General features: G+C 38.5%; 1 protein-coding gene across 1 annotated transcript in view; it reads right to left on the reverse strand.

The window, feature by feature from the left end:
* Positions 1-19253, reverse strand: part of LOC137258554 (vesicle-associated membrane protein/synaptobrevin-binding protein-like) — a 46759-nt gene that overhangs the window by 15581 nt on the left and 11925 nt on the right. The window contains exons 2-3 of the mRNA XM_067796262.1: positions 6885-7037; positions 4979-5085 (exon numbers count right to left, since the gene is read on the reverse strand). Of these exons, the coding sequence (XP_067652363.1) occupies positions 4979-5085; positions 6885-7037 (260 nt within the window). The remainder of the gene's footprint in view (positions 1-4978; positions 5086-6884; positions 7038-19253) is intronic.

Here is a 19253-nt window from a genome sequence, read left to right on the forward strand (position 1 = left end):
TAAGCAATGAAAAAACATGATATAATTACAACAGAACAGAAACATAATTTACAGTACAATGGAGGATGTACCAGACATCCATGAAATATCTGAGTTCTCAATGAAAGCCATGACAATGGCAGGGATACCTGTTTGATACCAACTCAAACACAGACGGGGAATAGGCACCATGTGAAGGTAATGACAACATAACAAGTTCGCTACAATGCTGACAGAATCTTTGCAGTAACTGGCCATAGTTTTTTCAAGAAATACAAACCTAGAGTGCTAGAGTGAAATTGCTGTCCCTTTCTGTCCTCCCACACAGAAAGCTGGTGAATTGGTTGGCCAAGAGAAAAACAAAAGAGCACTGTCGGTGGTTGGTGGTTGAGTTTAAGGCTGGTATTGTTTTTTAACATTTGCATGTTGAAAAAACGTGTTGCTGAGCAGAAAACGAGACCGATGTTCTTTTTACAGTCTTTGTCTTAACATGAATAAAGTGATTAAGTGCTTGCTTCTCTTTGAAGTCAAATCTCCTGAAGTAGAAATGACACATACCTCCTATGAATTCACTTTGCACATGCACACAGCATTTGTGGTTGCACATGTACTGGATTTCCATAACTTTCTACGAACAGGGAATGGTATTGATTCTTATGCATATGTTTCAAATATTTCCACAAGTACGGGTGAAGGAAACATATCTGGATTTATGAAAACACACCATGTATTTGTTTGCATGCGAGTTAAGTGTTCCAAATTAAGCATGAACGTCAACTGGTCACTGTGAAAACTCGGACGTTAAAATAATGTTAAAATAATAAAGATGTGTGGTGTCTCTACATTCAAGTATCACTGCAGCCACCATGAAGGACTCCCTGACCTGTGGAAATTTTAAATACTGAAAGTTGAAATAAATATTTCTGGATTACAGGAAATACATCCTTTAGTTATTTGTGAGCGAGCGAAGTCTTCCAAATCAACCATGAAAAGTAAGATGAAGTGAAACAGTGGTTTTAAGTCGTACTTAAAAACATTTTGCTCATATGACTTTGTGCATGGATGTGCAGTTGTGCCTGCTTGTACTAGCCCAGCCATGCCATGCTTATTCATGTATACCCCACTCAGACACCTTATACTGACTGACCAGTCTTTGATGTACCCTTAATGCCGAGACCCAAGCAGGTAAACAATAAGCACTATATATTAACGATGTTCTACCCATGTAGCAAGTCTACTGTCCTCAGAAATGACCAGACATATTACAAGATAACAGCAGCAGGTTCTTGTTTCATCTCCCAAACAAAAGTACAAGGCAAGGAAACAACAAGTATCATCTTTTAACATCTTTTGGTATGACGATGCTCAAGATCAATGATGCTCTATCCATGTAGCTGGCCACTGTCATGAGAAATGACTAGACATTTTATTGCTAGATAACTGCAGCTGGTTCTCGTTCCAAAGTAAGCTTCTTCCCATAAGGCCAGTATGACATGCTTACAAAACTAAACTCACTAAGAGGATGAATTAGCATATCCATGTCTGGCTGATCCAAATACCAAAAATAGTTGAGAAGCTCTTGACGGCAAATCCTCTTACATCATATCTGGTTCCGGCTGTGAGAGTCTGTGATTGTCACATGAATGATCAGCTGTGATGTTTGTGCTGAATGAAGAGAGACACTGTGGCTTCCATGTGGTAGTGATGCAATAACCACTAATAATTATGTACCAGTGAAAACACCACGGGATTCACTTGATTTAGTTCCATGTGTTTCATCGTATAATTCTCCAGTCTTTTCACAGTATGTGCAATGCCCGAAGATGAAAATTAGGAAATTACTGTGAATGTTATTCCCTTGGCAGAATTTTCCAGTTATACTACAGCAGACTAATGAATTGCTTCTCGGTTGGCAAACTAGAGACTGATTGCATGAGCATTAAACCACATCATCAGGGCATGACGAGCAAAGACATAGATTGTAACCACAACATACTCATTAGCCAGCACGTACTACAAATAAGCTGTACTAAGGCCTACTGCTATTATTCTGAACCAACTACAACCAATAAAATGAAACAAACACGTGGGGAAACAAATAGACTGACACTTTCTCTCTGAACACAATTTCCATAGAAAAAACAAACAAAAAACCCCACAATTCCTACAAACTGAAAAGGGTCCAGGGTGGAATGGGAGATTCAGAACATGCATGTGTGGAAATCTGGACTTCCTTAGTTTCAGTCTTTAGTACTGCATGAAGGGCATAGCAAAAATGAAAATAATGCAGTTCAGGGACTGTGAGACAGACCAGGAAACAAATATGTACTTCGTCTTGATGAGCAAATGCTTTCACCACTACACCACCTTAGGGGCCCCCTATAACATCAGGATACCTAACTAATGCCCATCCTTGGTGATAAACACTGGTGACATTATGTCCAACCTCCACCACAACCTGAGCTGAGGCTAATCAATGATAACATTTACACATATCAAAGGTTACCTCATTGCACTAGTTGTGCAACAGTGATGTGATGTTGCCACGTAACACAGCCATGGACAAACTGACAAGGAACAAATGGTTCATAGGCAAACCCTTCTGAGGCAAGGAGCAACTGGTTCACATGGGAGCCAGGCATGCAAAGCAACAACTGGCTCACATGGAAACCAGTCTGTGGCAAGGAACAACTGCTTCACATGGAAGCAGTCAATGGCAAAGAACAACTAGTTCATATGGGAAGCAACTGGTTCACATGGGAGCCATGCATGCAAAGCAACAACTGCTTCACATGGAAGCAGTCAATGGCAAAGAACAACTAGTTCATATGGGAACTAGTCAGTGGCAAAGAACAACTGGTTGATATGGAAATCAGTCAATAACAAGGAACAAGTGGTTCATATGGAAACAAGTCTGAGGCAAGGTGCAACTGGTTCATACGGGAACAAAACTCTTCTCTCTACTTTCAAGACATACATGACATCCATATGCTTAAATTCTACATATATGTGACCTGTCAGAACAAATATTCATCATGTTGAAAATGACACATAATATTTTATATCCAACATTACTGGCCCAGGATTTCTTTGTTTGTTGGGTAACGCTGCACTACATTCAATTCAAGCTATATGGCTGTATTCCGATAACAACAGAGTGGACAAGAGAATCCTGTGATCTAAAGCATGAGCATCAACAAAGGCATTTGGGATATGATGACATGTGGCAACCTAATTCAGTGAACTGTTCCAGTCACATGATGCAACTGCCAAATTTTACATCACACAACACAACATGATGTGAAAGACCTCCCAAAATAATGTGACAGGGACATTTTCTGGGTCACGACAATACAAGCCACCAGGTTCATTGCCATGACATCAGGGTTCTCTCCATCATCCTGCCCTCAACCTGCTACAGCATCTCCCTTGACAAGGTTGCTAGAATGGAGAGACAGATGTTTTTCCTTGCATTCCTCTAACATAGTCCCTGTGCCAACCATACCACCATTTCCTATTGATTTTCGTCTCCATGTTGCAACATTCGACAGGTGCCTCTTCAGCCAATTGGACAAGTAATACAGTTGGCTATACAGAAAGAGAAATGTACTGGCATGATTCTGTTCATTACTGGAATGGCCTTGCCTGTCTTTAGTGCAAGAAACGTGTCTGATGACCACAGACTTGCACTCAAAATCGTGCTGTTGGAACAATTTCAAGGTAAGAACATCCTCAGGAAAGGTTGGCTCCACAAATTAGACTGATACTGACAAGAAACATTTAGTTGTAAATTGTACATTCACCACTCGAAAAATAAAATTAAAAACTGTCATATTTATCGTATTTGCTGACCATGCTCACTACACTGACTACATCAATGTACATCAACAATGAACAGTTCCTGAAATGAAAGCATTTTACAAATATTTAGGGACTAAACTGTTTTTATCATATGCTATCATATGTTTTATCATACATCATAGGCAAATCTGGGTCTAATTCCCTTTACTGAATCATATAATAGACTTATCTGTATTTGTCTTATTCCTCAAGAATAACAGGGACCAATTGAATATATTCCTGTACATCACACTTAAGAAAAATGTAATCAAGAGAGATAAATCCTCACAAAATACCCAGTATTTCAACAGCTACACCAAAATTCTGATAATTACGACATACCAAAATAAATCCCAGTATTTCTACACCATGGGGAAATACTCCAATATTAGCTACAGACTCAAAATTACCAGTGCTTCTACAGTGAGGCAGAGATGGCTAAATCCTTGGTGCATCTTTCAAGTTCTACAGAATGATCTACACCGGACTGACATATAACTCTGAATCAAATAATTTCATTCAAATTGGAAAAAAAAGCTCCAATGAGATGGAGGATTCTGAAGCTGAGGAAATCAAGATTTCCTCATAGAAAGTGACCAAGTTTTTAATACTGCACTCAGCAATAATCCAGGTTATGGCAACCAAGCTGGAGACAACCTGACAATATCTAAATCAAATTTAATTGAATTGTTTTATTATATTTTACACTGAACAAGAAAGTGAGTGAGTCCGCCACACTCCACAATATTCCGCACTATTCTAGCTGTAAATAATTAAGTCTGGACCAGACAATCCAGGGATCAACAGCATGAGCACTGATCTGCGCAATTGGGAATGAAAGACACGTGTCTACCAAGTCAGCAAACCTGAACACCCAATCCCATTAGCAGCCTCTTACAACAAGCACAGTCACCTTTTGTGGCAAGCATGGGTTGCTGAACACCTTTCGTACCCCCCGATCTTAATGGGTCCTTTGCAGAAAGGGCTGGATGGAAGGGAAAATACTGCAGTTCAAGGAAAGTGAGAGAGGCTAAGTCCACACAACCCAAAGGAGATGTCCAGCAAGGTGTTAGCTGTCTGTTATTCCCCTGCTGATCACAGGTGGCCAGGAATCCCTGTCACATAACCAGCAATAACAACACTAGAGTGTAAATCTTACCAATTGTTCTAGACTGTCCACTTTGCTGTCTGGAGCAAACATTGTTTGGACCATAAACTTGTGCCTGTTCTTCTCCGTTGGGTCATATTCGAATGGCTGTAACATTACTGAAAAGACACAAACAAAAGGCCTTGAGGAATAGTCTGTTGAGCAGGAAGCATGTATTTGTATGTATGGACTAGGAAGATACTGCCACAATGAAATTACACCACAATGCTTTGCAGATCATTATGACATAATAGGTAACCATGATATCACAATCAAATGACATCACTAATCTCTGCCAGAGAAGCTTGTGAGCATCACCTTACACACAAAGAACTGGTTATTTTTGTTTTGTGTCCAAACTGAAAATCTGAAAATAAATGTCTTCATAGTGTCCCCTATTTCAAACGCATAAACACTCTTCAATAAAAATAATTTAAGTTTTATGATGTGGTGATAGTTTCACATTAAAAGAAAGTCTAGAAAGAAGCAAGATTTAGATGTTAACCACTTTGGTAAACCCAGGTGCATGGGTGTGGTTTTGCGACTGTTTCCAAATAATATTCCAGTTTCCAGCAATACCATTGTGGGTGATACAAATGATGGGCTTCCCAGATGACACCAATCACTGGGCCAGACCTAGGTCTACTGTGAGTGAGTGAGTGAGTGAGTGAGTGAGTGAGTGAGTGAGTGAGTGAGTGAGTGAGTGAGTGAGTGAGTGAGTGAGTGAGTGAGTGAGTGAGTGAGTGAGTGAGTGAGTGAGTGAGTGAGTGAGTGAGTGAGTGAGTGAGTGAGTGAGTGAGTGAGTGAGTGAGTGAGTGAGTGAGTGAGTGAGTGAGTGAGTGAGTGAGTGAGTGAGTGAGTGAGTGAGTGAGTGAGTGAGTGAGTGAGTGAGAGTGAGTATGGTTTTATGCCACTTTTAACAACACAATATTTCAGCAATATCACAGTAGGGTCATTGGAAATGGGCTTGACATATTGTACATATGTGGGGAATCAAACCCCTGCCTTTGCTTACTTCACCCACTAGGCTGCCCCACCTCCCACCCCACCCTCCAAGGTCTACAGGCTATCCAAGGATGATATTTGGAAATACAACATACCTGCACCTTGTGCAACCTTAGATAATGACCTTATTGCACCACACTAAAAACACTTTTCTATGTAACAATATGTGTAATGCTTGAGTATAGGTACTGATAATTTAGAACACCATTGTAATAAAATAATTTTGGTCTGAAATGACCATTTCAGCTTATTATATGAAAGTTCAAGACATGAACAGCATGTCATTCAATCACAGTCTGGTAGCCATCAGGCCACTGCACCATGTTTGTTCCTTAATTCTATTTTTCACCTGAACAATGCATTCAGAGACAATGTGACCAATATGTGAAACCCTCCACAGACAATGTGACCAATATGTGAAACCCTCCACAGACAATGTGACCAATATGTGAAACCATTCACAGACAATGTGACCAATATGTGAAACTGCTGAAACAAGCTCTAGTAACGTCTTTGTTTGATAGAATATTACTACCAGGCTGATCTTACTCAAGGGGAGATAGCCCATATAGTGTGTTCCTTTAGGCTAACAAGGATAAGTTCAACCAGCACAAACCATGTTTATTTATGACAAGTAGGCAGTGTATGGCAATACGAAAACTCATTTGGTTTGTGAAAGGTAGAGCAGATGTAGGCTAGTGCATGTGCAATGCATGACGATGAAATTGATTCCACATGCCTTGCTCACAAAACTCCTGTGTGGTTGGTGTAGCAATTCAATGCCCTTGATTGCGGACAACCTTGGATCCCTTCGCTCACAAGGGCAAGCACCATGCTAACTGAGTCAACTGTCAGGTCAGTGTTCAACTCATCTTTGTTTGCCAGTATGTTTATTCTTGTATGCTATTCTTACCTGCCACTGTGACAGCGAGACCTGGCTCGATGATACCACTGTTTGGCCTGACACAGTACCTCTTGGGTGCTGTTGTCTTTACCTTGAAACATACTTTCTTGTCTGATGGATTCTTAAGTTTCAAATCAGCTGTCACTACATCTGTGAATGGTCCTGAAACGAAACCAAAAAATTGCAAACATTTACAACCAAACAGTCTTTGTAAATAACACATTGCCAGTCTAGAAAACCAGTTTTCCTGATTTTCACTTTTGTGGTGGCTCAGTGGGTCAGGCAGCCGACTCTGTGTGATGGTGCTGAGGATGTGGAGCTCCAACCCCAGATGGGACTGAACCCAACTTAGTGCAAGAATCTGTATTTTACAAAGAAAGTGTAATCCCAAATACAACAATCTCAAAATATTATCAATTTAATGCCATGCACATCTACATTCCAAAAGAGAGTTTCAGTGACCAAAAGGTCAGACAGATCAGATAATCCAGTGACAGGGATTTATACAGGGCATAGTGTAATATGTCATGTCTGAAACCGCTGTACCACCCACCGTACCACCTTGTTTCTGAATGAAGTCTTCCGAGCCAACAATCTGCAGGGTCTAACAGATAACAGTTTATGTCTGAGCTGTCTGTATCAACAACATCATATACAGTGTGGAGTTGTCAGAGAATTGATCAACATGTATCAGGTTGCCATGGTGATGGTGCCATATATTTCTGCGACACACATAAAACATAACCATGGTTGTCATGTCAAACAGTCTGCGTCCACCATTTTATTATTTTGAGACCAATTAATCAAACATTCACTCTCAAGAGTGAATATATGAATGCATGCAATCCATTAGAGCAAGTGTTCAGTTTGTAACGTGACTTTCAAAGTCATAAATTGATTGGATTGATTGTAACATGTACTGTATTTCTTCTAATAAGTGCCAGGCTAATGCAGATCACTAACAATTATAGTAATGATACAAAGTAAGCGCAAAAGCACCAAGTTTCTAATAAGGGCTGCAACTGGACGTTTGTTGATAAAACAAGTCTGGGCACTTATCAGAAGAAATATGGTAACCTGGGACTCAACAAGAGAAGCACACCTATCCCTGTTCAGGGCCAGTATTGGCAATAGCCCCTACTTACACTAGCGGTGATCCAGCTAAGGGAGTAAAAGGTCCTTGAGATTTGCTGTTAAACCTTCATGGCCCAAGGAACTCCTGACTTTCAACATCAGAGGAGTTATGAATGAACTCTGAGGTTCATTCTTAATTCAGAACACTGATTATTCTAATATCTACTGTCATGAATAGATAAATGTTTCCAAAATCACTTAGTGGACAGATGGAAGAATTCCCTAAGGTACAAGTATAAGACTGTATATGTTAATATCTGGAACATTGTGTATGTGTTGGTGACAAGAATCTATAAACAGTTAGTCATCAGTTTGACTTTGAAACATTTCAATGATATTTTTTGGAAACACCATGTTTTGGTCGACAGTAACACACGGGGCAATGGCAAACTGACACAAGTCACACTACTGTATGGTTTATATTTATTCCGCTTTGAATATCTTAATCTAATAAGCAAAAGAAAAATAAAAGTATACCCTTTTGATAATATCATAATTATTCCATTCTTGTGAATCAGAATCATGAATGATATTTATGAAGAGATATGGTTCAATTCATATTTCAATACGAATCGCAAGTAGTAATCTTTAGCTGCTATTATAGAATGTCTGAAGACACAGTGATAAAATTCTATCTAAGCATATAAGCTGAACTAATAACAGTAATTATATAGAACATCATTATTGAAGGTCACTTAAGTATATAATGTGTCAAACATGAATGTGGGCCAACAAGCAGACATAAAAATGTCAAAGTACAAAAAACACTGAAAATTTAGCCAGGCATTCTTTTCATTTCAATCTCAACTACATTCAAAATGACACACAGATCTCTGAAATCCAAGGAAAATTCTGAACAAGCATCCATAGGTCAGGTTAGGTAGGTGATGTAGTTAAATGTTAAAGAAGACGTCACCAACGTCACTGATTGCATGCTAACTGGAAATATTGACAACCATAACTGTAACCATTGAAAGTGCAAGACTGAAGCCAAGAAAGTGATGGGAAATGCTACATACTTATATGAAACCAGTTGGTTACATAAAAAGAAACAGTCAGTGATTATATGCTATGGCTCATTATAAATGTAAGTAAACTACATCCTCAGCAGTTGAAAATTTAACACCAGAGGTATAATTAACTTAATACAAACAGTAATGCTAAACCAGAAATGGGCTTAGTACTCATGTGAGGAATAGAGTCCTGATGAGTTACTGTTTTAACCACTGGGCTACACTGCCATCCCAGTCTTTACACTGAAAATCTAGGCTAACTAGACAAGAAAGTGGGTATCCAGTCAGCAATGTCTCATGAATCATGATATTTCAGTCACAATACCTTTCATCATGTCAATTGCAACTGATTCATGTTAACAGCCCTGTCTACATTCCAGTTTCCAGTCATGAGTTTAAATAATGAACACAACTCAAGCTTGCAGTACATTATTTCAAAATTATATAACCATTTTTTAGTAATATTCCAGCAATAGCATGGCTGAGGACATCAGAAACAGACTTTACAGACTGTCCCCATGTGAAGAATTGAACCATAGTGTGACAAGATAATGCTTTAACCACTCCACTCCCACAGGCCCCACTTAGACACTGATTTTCACAGTATCGGAAGTACCTCATACTTGGGTTGTAACAAATACACTATGTGGCGAATGATATGCATCATGAATATTGGGTAACGAATACAATTAATTAACCACCAATACAATATTGTAATTAATTAGGCTGTTATGATATACTCGCATATTCGGTGAATGGAACTGTAGTCCTTCATGAATTCAATTTGGTATTCCTGGTCACCAAAACCGAATATGGATGAAAAATTTACATTTGTTAAATGGAGCATATCCTTTTTTAAAGTGAGATATGCAAGAATGGAATATGTACCAGCATTGCAGTAGTGCAAATAATGTTAGTTTGTAAAGGCTGCACATGGTACTGTGGACGATAACTCATAGTTCCATATTGTCCATCAATCACTTAACTACAATATTGGATTTGTGAATAATAATTCCTATTCGTTACCCAATATTTGTGATACATATATTCACCACATAGTGTATTCATTGTAGCTCTATTAATTAAGTAATTGATGAACAATGACTGACAATATGGAACCCCATATTGACTGTCAATTTGTCATAGTAATAAATAGTAATTTGACATGACACTCAAATTTGGCATGTAATACACTGGCAGTTATAGTCCACAAAACCATGTGCAAATTACAATTATTTGCCCCAAAGCAAGACAAGTACATATTCCATTCTTGCATACATCACTTTGGAAAAGGACATAAGGGTTCAAGTAATACATGCCTCATTAAAAATTGTAAACATTCATTCATAATCAGTCTTGGTGGCCACGAATAATGAATTGAATTCATGAAGGACTATGGTTAGATTCATCAAATATGCTAGTGTACTGTAACAGCCTTACCTCCAACCTTTGCCCGTCCAATTCCCACTCTTTCACCAATCTGTATTAGTAACCCTCAAATCAAAGTTACTGAAAGTTGGTAACCATAATGTTACTCCTGTAACACTGTGACCATTTCGGCATTATCATGTAAGGTTGTTAATTATCAAGTAAACTAAGGGATGGAACTGTCCCAAATACGCTTCATGTCACAGATCCTTGTTGAAGCTTTCAAGTTAAATATTTTATGTGATTAAGATCATGTGTTACAGAGGAAAACCCTGAACTGAAGGAACGTCACAGATCCATTAATTTTGAACACTGAACAGGAAGGATGCAAGTTGGTGTAGAAAAAGACTGCAACAGTGAACCAGGAGACTACCCAATCATCATTTTATCTGACTGATAACAACAATGAGAAGAGGGGAAGCTCTTCTATGCAAGGATGTGTTACTGAAGATCAAATCGAACCCGGATCTACATGAGTAAGAAAGTGATCAATAGCTATAAATTTAAGTACAGGGTACAGGTTACTGGGGAGACGTTTATCACCAAAATAACCACACCTTTTACAGAAGCTAGAAAACATAGTTCAGTTAATTACATCAGAGTACATCATAACAACTGATTATACCAAGCAATGCCAATACATTCAGACTTTTGGCTCTCACTGCACGGACAGCAACTAGGTCAAGGAAATGCTATTACCTCCATTGATTTTCCCCTTATTTAGTGTTGCCTTCTCGTGCCCCTTGAAACAGAAACTATCACCTTCTTTAATTGATTTTAGATCTTCAACAGCCAGAATATTAAAGAAATTAAAACAGAAAGGAACTGAGTTTATTACCAAGATCAGAAGTGATTCTTGCAGGCATTTGACCAACTTTTTTACATCTGTCTCTTCAAATTTGAACAATCTGTTCAGTTTCTTACTAACCAATTGATTTATTGTGTCAATGTTCCTGGACATGAAACGTATCCTATTTTGTCCAAAATTTGATTTAAACATCTCTTATCGAAGTCATCTGGAAGACATCGATTGTAAAACACCAAGTATGTTTGGAATATGGTCAAATTAGAGTCATATTGTGGATGGCATTCAGCGTGATTATTATGAAACATTTTAATAATTCGTGTTTGGGTTTTCAAGAACAGCAGGGAGGGTCTTAAATACAAAAATATTACAGCAATTTCTAATTTGTGAATGCCTTTCATCATGGTTAAAACACTGAGTTGCAAACACTGAATTCCATGGTACTCCAAGAAAACATGACAGTCTGTACTCTAAAGTAATCAAAATGTAAGTGTACTTATATTAAGTGTGACTGAGTAGTTTATGGTGTGGAAAATACAGTATGGACACTGTTTTCAGTTAATCATAACCTTGTTTGATTGACAATATACTGCTAATGTTTAGAGTTGAACATTAATGACAAAAGTTGTGTTAAAAAGAATGTGACAATTCATGATTGATCATACCTTGGCAAACATCTGATCTTCAACCAGTGATTGATTATCAATTTTCATCTCCCTCACTTTGGTTTCACAAGATTATAAATCAGCCTGCATGTTTAGCATAGCAGACGTGTTCAGGCAGTATTCATGAACAAACAGCAGACAAAAGACAGCAAATGGCAGACAAACAGACAGCACATAGAGACGGCAGATGTGCAGACAGTGCACTGACAGGAGACATGTCTACATGTACCATGTTCAAGAACCTGCCTTGTTAAATCCATTTCTACACATGGGAAAATGTTACGCTTCAGGTATTTGTGTGCAAACAGTCCTATACAGAGCAGTTCCATATATTTAAAGTAAATGTTACACCTGCATGAACATTTATGAACCATGTCAAATGTATACATTTACTCTAAGGGGCGCAAGCAGGGTATGAAAACCTTCATTAAAGTCAGTGTTTCAGGTGGCACCATCAGGACCTTGCTACAAAACACTGAACATCATGTCCAGTGTTCCAGGTTGCACCTGCAAGTAACACCTTGCAACAGAACACTGACTATCCTGTAAAGTGTGCCAGGTTGCACCAGCAAGTAACACAGCGCTATAGAACACTGAACATCCTGTCCAGTGTTCCAGGTTGCAACAGCAAGTAACACCTTCAACAGAACACTGAACATCCTGTCAAGTGTTCCTGGTTGCACCATCAAGTAACACCTTGTTCTACAGAACACTGAACATTATGTCAAATGTTACAAGGTATGGATGACACCTGTTTGTGCCTCTCATCTGATAACCATTTAGATGACACCTGAAACCAGTCTGGTGTCAATTGAAAGCCACAGTGTAATGTACCAGTAACCTCAGTAATTCAAGCCTGCTTGTCCTGGATATCTACTGGTTATCACAATTCAAGATTGTGGTCCTGGCACAAAGACGATTAGCACTGTGAGGCCAGCAAGCCAGCCAGCCTGTAACTCTACATATAATTCTGCATGTATGTTATACAAACTGACTCTATCAATACAGTGGTCCTACTCCTGCATGACATCATATCCCAACAGCTTTGATCAATACCGATAATACCAATCAGGTTTTCCCATATATCTCAAAACATCAGAAGTTATCGAACATATTGAGAATATACTGGTGCACTTTGAAAATGTGACAACTATGTTTATATTCTGCTGACAGCTAAATATCAGTAAATGAGGGATAATAATATATTTCTGTTGTGCAAGTTGGTTGAATTATCAATTTTAGCTGATACAAAAACAGTATTTCTTCACAAAGCAGACATTCCAGATAAATGTCAACTATAATACTGACAGAGATATGAAGACTGATTATCACTGACAGGTCAGCTATGGGATCCATGCACTACAGTGTATCAAAGGCAGGCACTGCATTGAAGAGGAGACCCAAAATCAATTCAGTTACAAGTAAAAATCAATTCTGTGTTAAATAATATCATTTTCAGAATGCTAAATGGTAAACATGATTACTGTTTTCAGAATGTGTGAAATATGTTTGCCAGAAAAAGCAAACAAGGCAATCTTCTTGAATTTCACCCAACAGATACAAACTGGGCAATCGATGACAAAAAAGTCTTACTTTTTCTAATATTGTGATGACAAACTACACTGCTGGTAAAGTTTCAGACCTTAGTTGTTGTTTCAAAACATAAAGCGTTTTAGATTTGGCTTAGCATGAAAGACTCTTGATGGACCAGTATCTTGGTGACTAAGCAAACTAACTTTCATGCAGCACTCAGCAATATTCAAGCTACATGGCAGCAGTCTGTAAATAATCAAGTCCAGACCAGACAATCCAGGGATTAACAGCAAGGGTATCCATCTATGCAATTGGGATAAAATGACATCCTACTATCTTGGTTCCCGTCCTGACAAAGGACAAAACTAGGAAATCTACTGATAGAACAGCAACTAAGAGGTCCACTCCTGTCTACAGGACAGAATGTAAATGATTGTAAGTGACTGTCCCAAACTATGTACATTGGCAGTAGCAAGCTGATGGTCCAGTAACTGAGTGCCCAACCCTCTGTATACAACATGGTATAGTGGAACCAACAAGGATAATCTACCATGTCTTCAAACGGATGACTGTTTGAAGAGTTACTTATGCCATTCCCTTTCTACAATATGCAGAAGAACAAAATCATCTGATGGATCCCATAAGGAGGTCCCAATCCCTTCTACATGAGGACATCGCAGGGAGGTATTAGCAGGGCCTTGGACAACATACCTACAAAGCACTGGATGTACTCTCATGAAAATAAATAGTCTACAGCTGAGAGAAGAAATGTATCGACTGGCATTACACAAGCATTGTGAAGCCTCCACCAGTCCAGAGACATTTAACATACAAGAGATATGCTGTTTCTCTTGGGCAGATCATTAATGTTTTCACAGCAGTATTATACGGCTCTCGAACAAAATGATTTCTTTGAATCCAGACAGAACTGAAACACTGGTACTGATGAAAGAGGCCAAATAAGAGGAAACGGATTGATTTCTCCAACTGTCACACAACCATACTACAATACTATGACATGCTTCAGCAAGCCCCCCATACTTCATCAAAGGAGTAGTGCCAAATCTACAACCCTCTTCTGGAGTCTTCTTTATCACTAAAACCTTGTAACTGATTCTTGTCATCCTTGCTGAATATGAACAAGCAAGTCGCTTCCCCAAGTCATAATACCCCAATTTGAACATTCAAAAAATGTTTTAAACATTGGATATGAAACATTCAATTGGCTAAAATAAACTCAAAATAACTATCTGGCAGTAATCCCACACAAAATGATGTAATCTTCAAAATATTCTCAAAACAAGAGAGTTGGATTTCACCTCTTGACAATAATCCAGTGTTATCTCTGCATGTTTATCTCTGTTATCTCTGCATGTTTCAAAGTAATCTCAAGGTGATGCAGGTGATGCAGGTCAAACATTTGCCACTTCAATGAAAGTTGAAATCGACAAGCACAGCCATGATGCAGACAAACCTAGAGTGAGTTTACTTTTACACTGCTTTCCAAAAGCAATATTTCAGCACCATTATGGCAATGGGCACCAGAAATGGCTTCACACATTGTATCACTGAGGGAAAGGAATCAAGATCTTTGGTATGATGAGCAAATGCTCTAACTTTCAGGCTACCCCATTATCTGACAAACCTAGAAACATAATTGTAGCAAACCAGGAAACCAAGCACAGGATTCTGGCACAGTGAAAGGACAAAATTCTGCAAAATAATTTGCAGTACCTCAAGACCAGACCTACTGTGACCCTTCAGAACAAGCACAAGTTATGCATTTCAGAATAGAGATTTGTTAAACTGAAATATGCCACGTGAAAACTTAGGACCTTGACCCCAACCAGAACGAGAGTACAGAAAGTGTAATAAACAAATCTAGCTGGACCGCTTGATCAATAGGCCATGTTCGACTGGTACGGGTAGTAGGAACTCAGCGATTTACTGCTACAAACAAAGGCGAGGACAGTGCCCAGGAATCAGCAGTTAAGGAAATTCAACAGGCATTAGAGGCAAAGCAGTCAAGTATTCTAGAGTGGGAACAACAATCATTCCTTCGGCATCTATGTTGCGACTAGTGCCTAAGGTGTCTATGGTGGGGTGGCAGAAATCAATTTCTGATTGATCATCTTCACTATCAATCAAATGACAGCCAACAAATACTGACATTGACTTCATAATTTGAAAAGGTAGGATGACTGCATCTAATGGGAGTGACATTATTCATGGGTAGCTGAAAGCATTAAAGGATCTAACATGACAATAATTAACTCAGCTGATTACAGTTCTATCGAAATGTCAACTATTTCCCAGGTGTTATGACCTCTGACCTGGTAAATATCTAACAGTGACACCAATGGGGAATATCTTCAGTGGCCTGGTACCTAATCATGTAATTAGTGCTGTAATTATATAACAGTGAAGCTTTGTCTGAGCACTGCTGATCAAAGAGACAGCAGATAGTGCCATATGTTATCTTTGAACCACCTCCCTCGTTAACACCTTTGGTCCTTGTGATCCAACCTAAACAAGAGGAGGCCTAATTTTCATCTACAAAGAGACCCCTGTACAAACACCAGATGGCATGTTCTACATCTTGAATAATATGAGGCAGGGATTGGGAAAGGCAGGGGCCATGGACCATTTTGCACATTAGAATGAAAAATGGCCCATTAAAATTTGGAAGTTTACTATTGATACAAGGGCAGTGGACCATTCCAAATTCAGGAAATGGCTAATAATCCTGAAAATGGCCCATTGTCAGAATTTTTCCCAGTCTCTGATGAGCTCAACAAAACTGCACTAATGTGAGGTCCATATTCAAACGTGTTCCACAAATAGTATCCATTAGGATGTTAGCTGCAGAAAGAAGTCACTGGACTCACATAATTGGCTCAACATAACCTAAACATATCAATTTTCATACCATCATGTGTGAGGAAAGCCCAAAGCTGTTTGACTTTATGTTTTTTCTTTGCCTGCAGCATGACATGAACTGACGATCAAACTGCACTTGTTTATTTCATGCCTGTCACTCAGTTGCCTGTGGAATCAGGCCTATTCAGGCATCATACTCCAAAGTAAAAAATGTATCACTTAAATCTCAAGTGTAATAAGATGATTTCTTCGAAACGATCAAACATAAGCTTTCATATACCACTGATCGTCAGTTTTATTCACCTTCTTATCAGCTGCTCACCAAGTGCAGCTTTCATGAGACTCGAGAAATATCTCCGACTTGCAGACAAAATGTAAACTGCAGATTCTTTTAAGAACACAGATGACAGAAGGAAAATGACATTGAACATCTATCTGGGAAATTCTTTTTAACTAACATTAATCACGAAAGCATACCTTTAAACCAAAACACCCTGGCCATTCATACATATATCACTCTTAGACCTACCTTATCATAGAAATTATTTACAGAGAACAAATTATATTACTATTAATCTCATAATCCTGATGCTTGGAGGCAAAGATTTGGGAAATGTTCCTGAAATAAAATACTACAGAAGCACCTAGACTAACAACTAGTCTCTGAAATGAGCATATTTCAAAGTTTATAGTAAAACAATAAAAATAAAAATAAAATATAACAAGGAGTTTTAAGACTCATTTTCAGAGATCTTTAAGTGTTGCAAATCTAGACTTGCCACATTTTCAAGACTGCGTGGGTTTTCTTGGATATATTTCCTTCAGGGTCAGCATAACTATCAAGCACTCGACCATCCTGGATTTACATCTGCTCTATGAAAATATATGTATAATTTTCACAGAAGAAGCCTCTTAGACTTTCTTCACTTACATAATTTGATAGTCAAGATTCACTTATCAACCTGTTTGCCAGTGAACAAAAGAGTACCTAAAGTATAACCTTGGACTTGGAGCACATAACATTGTCAGTGTCTGAATCACAAACCCATCTCCCATCTGTTTCATCGAAAACTTCCTTGAATGATCTCAGGATGTGCATATTCAAATGCATGAAACGGAAGTGGAAAAAAACACAAAATAATAAAAGCATATCATTCTTACCCAAGCAAACATATTTCCAGTGATGTCACTCTAACAAAGGGAAAGATATTCTTTATCAATGCCCTTCAAATGACTCATTGGCCCTATATGGCCCTGAGGAGTTGAAATAACTATATGATAACTCTCTATTGTCCAGTCACAGTGATGCTTGAAATTGTATTCAGACATACCAAGCCATAATCAATTAAATCTTGTTGAATGTATAATAGTAAATAATGTGAAAATTTGCAGAGTCTGCATTTTCAGACCAGCTGCTTCCGTAAAATGCATAGCGGGCCATGTATACAGGACAATGTCCTAATGGTGATCATCCTAAATCAAATGATATTGTGAAGATGAAAATGCTGCCAAATACAGAGCAGATGATACCATGGTTACAGTATTTGAGGTAAACAAAGGATTTGCCTATCAACTGAAGTGCTAAAGAAAGGTTACCAAAGGGATTTACAATTAGCACTGTCCTCTGCTGGACATAGGGATGGCAGATTGGCTTGGCTTGACTTCCTTCTAGTAGCTCAGTAACATGGATTGTAAGTCAGATCTAGGCTTGATTATTTGAAGGTTTCCCTCATATAGCTATAACACCTCTGTATGTGTTGATATTTCAAAACCAATAACATTTGAATAGTGGCACAGATTGAACGTTTCCCCACTTCAGGCATGTTTCAACCAGGCTATAAAGCTGATTTCCTATTTATCAACGTAAGGCTAATACAATAGTTGGCCTCTTCAATGTTTCAGTCTGGTCAATAAAATGAAATATCTAACATCTGTGTTGTGTAGCAAGCTCCTCTAAAAACGTGAAAAGTGAAAACTTGCTCTCGCATCACCATGATTATTGATTACCTCTGCCAGGAGTGTCTTTACTTCCTGGTATGAAGTGAACATGCCAGACATACAGTATTTAAACTAGCTATGTATAAGACAGTGAGTGAGTGAGTGAGTGAGTGAGTGAGTGAGTGAGTGAGTGAGTGAGTGAGTGAGTGAGTGAGTGAGTGAGTGAGTGAGTGAGTGAGTATAGCTTGCATTCAGCAATATTCCAGCAATATCACAGGGGAGACGCCAGAAATGACTTCACACATTGTACCCATGTGCGGTCTTCAGTGAACCCATGACAAGCAGTTTAACCATTTGGCGACCCCACTGCCCAAGCCACATATTAACTGATGGCACTGACTCTTTTCATTAATAACACAATGACCAGTATAAGTACAAATATCACAGTAGACATTGATATCCCACTATCCATAGTTACTATACACTACAGATGAGAAGAAAAAGAACACCTAATACTCTTCACATTACTATAGTCACTTTGACACACCTAAAAGATCAAACAGAGTGGCATGAAAGAATCGGGAGTTCTTTTACTTCTTTTGAGCAGTATACCCATACATGAAACATCATATGAACACCAAATAAGTATGCCACCTTTCACCCTTATAACAACCTTATTGAAGAAAAGACTGAATGTCTGAACAAGTCGACAATGACAGCTACAGTCCATTAATCCTGAACCAGCCCACAAACTTCTACTGAAGACATTGTCAGGATCTTTGACCTTGAAAACATGGTATAATGGCACAGAGATGCAGCACTTATTGCACAGGCTCATAATAAATGCGTCTACAACAACTGTATCTCAATACATAAAGTTTATTACAGGTTATATTGATATAAAACATAACAAAAATAGAATATGACTGTTCATGCACACTCTCTGCTTCTTACTGTTTGGCTGTAAAAAGCACAATCTGAA

Source organism: Haliotis asinina, chromosome 12 (assembly GCF_037392515.1).
Source record: "Haliotis asinina isolate JCU_RB_2024 chromosome 12, JCU_Hal_asi_v2, whole genome shotgun sequence".
NCBI classification, from domain to species: domain Eukaryota; kingdom Metazoa; phylum Mollusca; class Gastropoda; order Lepetellida; family Haliotidae; genus Haliotis; species Haliotis asinina.